This window comes from Choloepus didactylus, chromosome 14 (genome assembly GCF_015220235.1).
Source record: "Choloepus didactylus isolate mChoDid1 chromosome 14, mChoDid1.pri, whole genome shotgun sequence".
Lineage (NCBI taxonomy): Eukaryota > Metazoa > Chordata > Mammalia > Pilosa > Megalonychidae > Choloepus > Choloepus didactylus.
This window is the reverse complement of record NC_051320.1, coordinates 54440769-54449522: the sequence shown is the minus strand read 5'-3', so window position 1 is coordinate 54449522 and position 8754 is coordinate 54440769. Positions and strand designations below refer to the sequence as shown.

The 8754-nt window shown below is 50.4% G+C and overlaps 1 protein-coding gene across 2 annotated transcripts; it reads right to left on the bottom strand.

Moving 5' to 3' along the window:
* Positions 1–395: 395 nt before the first annotated feature.
* Positions 396–8082, bottom strand: OSR2 (odd-skipped related transciption factor 2). 2 transcript variants are annotated; one of them, XM_037803102.1, is made up of 4 exons: positions 7769–8082; positions 3016–3754; positions 1779–1878; positions 396–1029 (listed from the first exon to the last, which is right to left on the bottom strand). In XM_037803102.1, exons 2-4 carry the CDS (start codon positions 3669–3671, stop codon positions 847–849), a joined length of 939 nt encoding a protein of 312 aa, XP_037659030.1. In that variant the 5' UTR covers positions 3672–3754; positions 7769–8082; the 3' UTR covers positions 396–846. The 2 variants fall into 2 exon arrangements, with proteins under 2 accessions (XP_037659030.1, XP_037659031.1); XM_037803103.1 differs by having other exon boundaries at positions 396–947.
* Positions 8083–8754: the final 672 nt, after the last annotated feature.

The following is an 8754-nucleotide window of genomic DNA, read 5'->3' as shown; positions in this document are numbered from 1 at the left end:
GAGAAGCTGCCCATCATAAACTTTGACAACAGGTCAAGGACTTTTAAATAATAAGTGGTGAGAAGTTCCTTTCTCTTCTTTGTCCTTCAGCTTCTTTCCACATAGTGCTTTCAAGTGGGGAAGCCACTAGATTTGCACATTATTAATAATTATTGATATATTCCTTGATCTGAAGGAATAGTACACAAGGGATTGCAATAAACAAAAGGGAATAAAATCTCAGAGGTTTCATTTTTAATATCTTTGAAAAACAAAAATGCAGCACAGTTGTCTAATTCCAAAATACCACAGTACAAAAGAGAAAGGCTGAAGTTTCAGTAAGTGAATTGTGAGAAGTCTTATTTTAAAAACTGAGGGACAAAGAATACCCTTCAGTATCAGATTTTTTAAAGGTGGACTACTCTTCCGGAATCCAGAGGAAAAAAGTTAAATAGCAAGACACTTTTTGCAGGAGGGTTAAAACAAACAAACAAACAAAACGTTTTATTTTGAAATACAGTCTTTAAAGATAAAGTTGGCTTCCATTTTCCATAGCTAGGGGCATCCAACAAAATGCAAAACAACAACAACAAAACAAAGACCCACAACATTATGTACAGAGCTCTAAAATGAGCTGTGAATATCTACAAGAAACTAGCGTATGCTCTTTGTGAAGGGATGTACGTGTGTGGCTTTCTACAGTTCTCAGTCCTCCAGAAGAGTTAACTCCTTGGAGCTGCAGGTGCGGCTGCAGCAAGGGAAGAGCTGGGGTCAGTGGGGATTTGGGGGTTGAACCCCTGGGTGGGAGGCGTGGAGAGGAGTCTGGGGAGGGGAGAGGCGGCGGCACGGGACAGATCCGGGGCTTCTCTAGAAGTCCTGCCGCGGGGTGTGAGTCAGGCTGTGCCGCCGCAGATCACAGTTTCGCCTGAACACTTTGCCACACTGCTCGCAGCTGTAGGGCTTGATGTCTGTATGGGTGAGAAGGTGAGTTTTCAGATTACTTCTCTGATTAAAGGTTCTTCCACATGTGGGACATTTGTGTGGAGATTCCTGTTCAGATGTGAAGCAAGCAAAGGATTAATCCTTCACACCACCACTGCACCCTTCTCAATAGTTTGTCTTATCGGTATCACAAGCGTTAACATAACAGGCGCATGACAACAAAAGAGGGGGACCTGCAGAGACAAATCTGTGCTCCTAATCCTCCAATCACGAAAACACACGAGCAGTCGCATACAGCGTCCCTATTACACTGATAACTTGCGGAGGCAGATCCGCGGCCACCGAGGTGGGCTTTATGATTTCCAGCTCTTTACATTTCATCACCACGTTATTGGCAGGAAAATGGGGAAAGAAAAACTCTAGTCCTCTCTTAAGGAACAACATTCTCCCGGGTAATAAGGCTCCTCTTTGCTGGAAAATTAAACTATTCCTCAATGTTCTGAAAGCTACAAATTATGAGCCCCCTGGGAAAGAGAACGTATGGGATTTCACCATGCCTCCATTATCAAAATTACCTTTATTTCCTCCCAAACACGAAAGCTTTAAATGCGGGGCAGACGGGATGAAAAAAATAATAATTGTAAAATTAGGATTTGGAATAAAGAGAGGGGCCTGTTCTTCAAGAAAAATATAAAAATGTTTTATTAAGATTAATTTTATTTATAAAAAAAACAAAGAGTGCTGCTTTTCCCCACCTCCAGAACTAAACAGAATTTTTTAAAAGACTATATTGAACACCTTGTGTAAAACGATAAAAAATAACCAGTCACTTTTCTTAAACAAGAAAACTAACTTACCTGCATATGTAAAGTTTTGTGCACAGCTAGAGTTCTAGACTGACAAAATCCTTTCCCACACTCCTGACATTTGAAGGGTTTTTCTTTGGAATGGATATACCTGAAAATCAATATAAGGATTCATTGACATGGCTTTCACCCAAGTTTACTGCCAGGATGAAGGTTTTCTTTAGACAATTGCCCAAAATGAAGTCGTGAAAGGACAAAAAAAAACAAACAAACAAACAAACAAAAAAAAAAAAACAACAAAAAAAGAAACCCAAAAACTGAGTTTCCATTATTTATGTTTTTAGATTGTATTTTTTTCTTTTTCTTTCTTTCTTTCTTTTTTTCTTCTGTGTAAATCTGCTTATGGTTAACCTAAACTATCAAACTTCTTCAAAACATTCACTGGCAGCCGGCTTTAGCTACACTTGATCGCCCTCTCTGGCTGTTCAGGAGCTCAAAATCTTGCCGACTGAGCCCTTCTTGGCCTCCACGGTTTTCTCTGGTATTTAAACTGGCCAAATCAGGATGTGAGGCAAGGCCGAGTTCAGGGGAACGGATTTGAGCGAATCCCTTAGCAGCCGCGGAGGCTGGGTACTGAAGCCTCACCTCGAGGAAGATCTCCACTCCCGCTCCTGGGGAGTTTCTTTTTTGCCGTTTGTTGCTGCAGAGTTTAGGGTTGAGGAAAGGGAGATGGGGAATTGTTTCTAAATTCAGTGGCCTCAAGAACCCCGCAAACAAAGCTTAAAACACAGGTCGCAGTGGCAGTCTCTGAGGCTCACCTCGTTGGGTGTGTGTGTGTGGGGGGGGGGGTGTAGGGTGGTGTGGTGTGAGATAGGAGGGGAGGGAGGGAACCCAGAAGAGGTGGCCCATGCAGATCTACAGAAATGACCCAAAGGCAGCCAAGATCCGCACGCACTGTGGGGATCCCTTTTTTTCTGTACACTGTCCCCCACCTCCCAGGACGACGAGGCGGAAACCCGGAAATCGAACCCAGGACTAAGGCCAACCCACCAGGATTGTTCCTTCCCAAGAACGGGTAAAAGCCCTGACTGGCCCCAAACAAGAACGCAGTAGGGTCCGACTGGAGGAAAAGGTTGATGTTGGGGGTTAGCCGAAGAGTACTGGGGAGGGCATCTGGGGATACATTCCAGTTCCAGAGGGAATTTTAATGCCACTCTGGATGTCAGGAACTCGGCCGGTCTACCCAAATTCGCTTTCCCTCCCTGGCCAACCTTCTTTTCCACCTCACCTGTGATCCCGCAGGTGATCTTGCCTCCGGAAGGCCTTGTGGCAAATGTCACACGTGTAAGGCCTCTCATCTGTGTGGGTCCTTTCGTGGATGAGCAGGTTGTAGGATTTAGTAAAGTGTCTGCCGCAAAACTTGCAGATAAACTCTTTTTTCGTTTTGGAGGGCAGCCTCCCTCTGGAGGGCTTTCTGTCCGGAGTCAATTTACTGAGACCCGAAATGGGGCTGCCCAGCCCCGGGCTCAGCTTGGTCAGGTCCCCCACCTTGGGAGGATCCTCCTGCGTGGCGGCCACCGCCAAGTTGGCAAAGTCAAAACGGGGCCGGTCCTTGTGCAGGGCTGGGAGGACGTGGGCAATGGCCCCTTGCTTGGGGTGGAAGAGGTGAGTGGTAAAGGGCAGAGCCGGGAAAGGAAAGCGCGCGTCCATGAGGCCCTGCGCCGCCGCCATCTCGGTGATAGTGGAGCGGGCGATCTCGTGTACGTTGGGGTACCCTAGTGTCCAGTGGTTCATGTGCATGGTTTGCACGGCGCTGAGACCATACAGGCCCTGCAGGTGGTCCACAGCGGCGGGGAAGGTGTTCACGGCCTGCAGGAAGGAGTAATTGGTGAGTTGCAGCGACGGGTGGAGTGGGATGGGCGCCGGCAGGGCCTTGCTCCCCATCTTCCGAGGTGCTGCGGGGCAGAGGAGGCCGCCCCTTTCTTCCAGGACTCAGAGGCGGGCGGGCGTGAGGTTGAGATAAAGCCCTAGAAAATGACAAGGGGGAAGAGGAAGAGACTGTGAATATTGTCCTAGTCGGTTCGGTCCATCCTTTGGCGCCAGCGCGGGTTGTCACACCTTCCTTCTAAGTTCCCCTCCCCGCCCTACTCCAAGCCCCCTAAAAGGGCACGCCAGGGGACCGTGCACTCCTGCCCAGCGAGTCCACACCGAGCTCAGCTCCGGGGCCCGGGCGGCGAGCTGTGCACCCCTGCAGCCTATCTAGGAGACCACAGGAAGGTCGGATTTCGGGCAGGCACCGAGCAGGACCCGGGCCCGGGGAGAAAGAAGGCGGGCAGGGGGACTCTGGAGGAGGCAACGCCCAGCCCAGCCCTCCCCACCCTGTCCGGCAAAGCTCGATCAACCGCGACGGCCCGCGACGCCAACGCCCGCAGACCCCGGGCCAAGCCGCTACCGCCGCGGCGCCTCAGAGCTCCCCGGCTCGGCCCCCGTGCGGCGGCTCCTTGCGCTGCTCCCCGCGCGGGCCGCCACGCCCCGCGGCCGCCTTTCCCGCGCTTACCCCGGCCATGCCGTGGGTGCGGGAGCGCAGCCAGGCGCGTTTCGTCCTCACAGGCTGGAAGGCCGTCGAAGGGGCCCGCCTCACTCCTCGCTGACCTCCGAGTTTTCTTTTTCCTTCCTCCGCCGCGTCCCATTTATCAGCGGTGACGGGCCGCAGGAAAGAAAAGTGACACCTCGGGGGCTGGGTTCGCCCTGGGATCACCCCCTCCCCCTTCCTAGGGGCTGCCTCCTCCCACCCCCCATCCTAGATCCCTTCCAGATGGTCCGGGCTCCCAGGGGAGACGTGGGGTGGGGGTAAACGTCCCTGAGGCCGGAACCCCCTCTCCCAGACTGAGCGCCGAGCTCACGGGAGGCCGTAACGACTTTCTCTGGCTTGGCACTAGGAAAGGCCCCTGCACCCGCAAGGCCGTTAGAGAGGTAGGGGAGAGGAGGGAAGGCTCCCTGGGGACGGAGAGGGGAGCCGTAGCGGGCCGGGTGCAATGCGGCCCTGCCGGCCTGGAAGAACCTTATTTATCGTCCTGGACGTCCGTGCGGGCGGCGCTACTGCTACTAGGAAGCCCCGCTGGCCGCGACCTGCGGCCCGGGCCTAACCAGGGCGCACACACTCTTCGCTCCCTGAGCACTCAGTGGCTACACAGGGCTCTGATTTTCAAACCCCGGTGCTCCGAGACACCTCACCGGCCTTCTCCTCTGCCATCACCCTCTCCACTGCAATCGCCTTTTCGGCAGAGGGTTCTGCCAGCTCTGAGGGCCTGGGCTTTTCCTCTGGGGGCGGTCCCCCGGCTGTCGGACCCACAGCTGAGAGCTCTCCCCGGAGAGCGGCAGGCAGGCCGGTCCCACCGACCGACTCGCCTAGCTTTTTGAACCCAGCAGGAAGGTCTGTCCATCCTTTCCTCCCCACCCCACCCTCCCTTTTATGCGCCTGAATTTTCTTCTCCAAAGCATTGTGAAGCGTTGGCTGTGGCTCCATCTGAGGGCAGAATTAGGGGACTATGCTAATAACACTAGGCTCTGGCAAAACGGCATCTGACTGCCTTGGTGGGCCCCACACTTCCCTCCCTCTTCTTCTGCCTGGAGCGGCTTGGACACATATTTATTAGTGAAACCTCTTCTGCCTGGTGGTATGCGGTCTGGGAGTTCAGGCCGGGAATAAATGAGAGGTGTGTGACAGTCTCATCAGACCATTCAACCGAAACGGTAACCCCCCATTAGTAATACACTTTCCCACCACTAATCAGGAATCATTTTTGTTTAAGAGGCAACACTCAAGCCCTCTCCTAGGGAAGTAGGAAAATGGGATTATATTCATCCCTAGTAATCTGATTATTTCCTCTTTGATTAAAAATAATAAAATACAGGTTTATTTCCTTCTCTGAGCAATGAGGATTTCCCAGAGATTTAAAAACATTACTTTTCCCCTACTGCTGAAAAGTAGTGAGCTCTTCTCCATAGAGAGGAAACAGAAATTATTATTTGGGTGTATTCCCAGACTAGATTTCTGAGAAATGAACATGGAAGTCAATGTACAACTCCCACCACCTTCCTTATGGGGGGCCATTTTCAACTGAGGGAATACCATGAGCTGTGATTTCCATTCCAAATGCAGGAAGTAAAGGGTGCCATAGAGGTTTCCTGTTAATTCTGCCCGCAGAAAGTTGAGTACCATCTCCCTCCCTTTTCTCTACAAGGTTTACAACACCGAAATTAACCACTTTATTATAATTCATCCTCATGGTGCACAAAAGTGCTGCTTCATAGTATGTGTTCGTTTCATTTGCAGTGCAGATAATTTCTTCACAGAGGAAGAGAAAACCACTGGTGCTTTCTGAAGCCCTTTAACAAACAGAGTAACTCCAAATATCCAACAATTGTGTCATATATAATTAAGCAGTTTGGCTTTCTACTCTCTCTCTGAGTTGCTGGAAATATATGTCAAAAGATATTTTAAGTCAATGCAGAGATCTAAAGTACTTTCGTTTTGTCTTAGAGCTGAGCCATGCAGTTCCCACACTGTTACAAGCAATAACAGAAATGCTGTCATTTCTCCACCATATCGTTTCAGACCATTTGTTACTTTTAATTTTTCAAGGAAAATAACATAAACCAGTGGAGCTGAGACTAGTTGTCTTTCATCAGTCTTTTTAAAAGGATTCCCAAGGCATGTCCAGAAGTTTTGCAAAATTTAGTTCACTGGCTGTCAACAAATGAGATGTGTACATACTAATTTCAGTTCAGTGAAGCTTTCAACACATTGCACCAAAAAAAAAAAAAAAGGTATGTAGTAATTTGATAAGAAGTCTCCCTCTTTGGCAATGCTGTTATTACAATGAATTATCTAAAAATAATACACAGTCAAGGGTCATATGCTAAAACCCTATGCATCAGTATCTCAGAGAAATGACTACAGATTAATAGGCTCACTGAATTTCAGACCAAGTCACAATAGGAGTTTACATAAATCAGAGAGCTTCGTCTAAATGGATCTGAGGAGACAATTTTCTTTAAAAAAATTTAGGTATATATATATATATACACACAGCCAGACTGGATCAGGTGAATAGAGAAAAAACGGCTGCGAAATTCCTGCCCCTTCGCAGCGCCTCAGACTTCCCAAGGAGTTAATTACATTAAGATGCCTTCCGCATAATCTGGGTTCTGTTACTCTCTGCTCCCCTTGCTTGAGTAATTTTCTTGTTCCTGCTCGGGACTGCAGTTCGTTTAGAAAGTTGCTGTCTGCGCCCTTTCGCTCCGGGAAACGCCAGCCCTCTTTTGTTCTCTGCTAACAGGTAGGCAGACAGATCCAGGGCTCCCTTCGCAAACACTCTCCTTTCCCTTCTTCCTACAACTGCAACTCCCTTCTGTGTTGCTATTTCTCAAGAATTCAAGAGTCTACCGGGGGGAGTTTGCCTTCTGCCCTCTCTGCCAGGACTGGGAGGATGGGGAGGAAAATCAAACGGTCACCACAGGGTTGGAGAAATACCTAGGACTGAACTATTTTCTTCTTCAAACACGCCTTTGGCTTCGCTGGCTGGGGGCAAACATCGAATGTCCGGGCCGGTCTGCGTGCGCTGCCGCGGCTGCCCCCGGATGGTCAACCCAGGCTTCCTAGTGCAGGGGCTTCTGGAAACACCATGGGGTTGAGGGGGTTTATCTCAGCTTATGTTGGTCAGCTTTTATAAGAAGCCTCGCTGAATGCTTAGATAAAACGTCCTAAAACAAAACTAAAACACAATGTATAAAATTGTGTGTGTGTGTGTGTGTGTGTGTGTGTGTGTGTGTGTGTGTTAGCTGGGAGTTGCTTGCGGAGATCCAAAGAAGTGAGAAACTCAATGCTCCGGATTGCATCCACATGATTTCTTTTCACAAAATCTGAATTTGTGGCACGCGGACGGAAAATGTGAGCGCCCCTGCACCCCCAAATCTTTCTAGCCACTGACGGTCCTTCCTTAGGGCGGCTGCAGCCCTTTCCCAGAGCCGACACTCACCTTCCGCAGAAAGGTCCGCCTGGGCAGCGCAGCTCAGACCAGGTCCAGGCAACCAGGCGCGCGGCTTGGCAGGGTCATTGGGTCCACGCGAGGCAAACTTCTTTTTCCACGCGGAGTCCCGGGAGCTGAGGACATGATCTGGGGGACAGCGAGCAGCGAAAGCTAGCGCGGATCCTCTCCCGTGTTGGAGTGTGTGGACGCGGAAGTGTAAAGACCGGGAGTGCTTGGAGACCACGCTCAGAGTTCGCCCGGAGCCCCGCGTCTCAGCGAGTCTCTCGATGCGGACTCGGGGTGAAGTCGGAGCCCCCAGCCTCGCAAGGCCATCACCCTTCAGCAGCGAGCGCGCCGAGCTCTGTCCCCGCCTGTGTCCCTCCCCAGGCTGCCCGGGGCCGGGAATCACGGGCTTTAGTAGCGGCCCCGCCTCTCCTCCAGGCGGGCGGCCCGCTGCGGCGCGCGGCCCTCGGCGTCCTGGCTCCGCCTCCGCGCCCGGAGCCCGCTAATGGTCCACTCTGTTTACTTGTGTTTGGATAGCAACTGAGTCTTAAAGGCACAGGTTTGCTCGGGGTTTCCCTGCTGCAGAGACCGAGCCCAAGGTGACTCAATTCAAAACTCACACAAACACAACGCCCACCCTCTTTCTTCTCGGTGCCACTCTTCCTTACAGGGTTAAAAACACAACAATTGGTCCTCCGCCTCCCGAAGACCCCGCAGAGCAAACCCAAGGGCATTTTGTAGTTTTACATGGCGCACTAGCCGGCTAGTTTCCGCATCGTGACACTTTTAACACAACCCTCTTCTTCGTAGGGTAAAATCAGATTATCTTCCCCAGTTTATATCGCTCTTCCTTCAATTTTAACTACAGTTTTGTACATACTTTTGGTCATCCATGACCATATGTGTTGTCTGCTTCCGCCTGCTGTTTTCAAAACGCAGTTTGTTTAAAGAGGCGACAATTGATTAATCTCGTAATTACTGCAAGGCTTACG

Excerpts from the sequence above, each read along its gene's own strand:
- OSR2 (XM_037803102.1), bottom strand. The coding sequence starts at position 3,671 with ATGGGGAGCAAGGCCCTGCCGGCGCCCATCCCACTCCACCCGTCGCTG. Across the intron at positions 1,879-3,015 it reads GATCACCTGCGGGATCACAG|GTATATCCATTCCAAAGAAA; the intron begins GTGAGGTGGAAA and ends ATTGATTTTCAG. Across the intron at positions 1,030-1,778 it reads ACAAAACTTTACATATGCAG|GAATCTCCACACAAATGTCC; the intron begins GTAAGTTAGTTT and ends ACATCTGAACAG.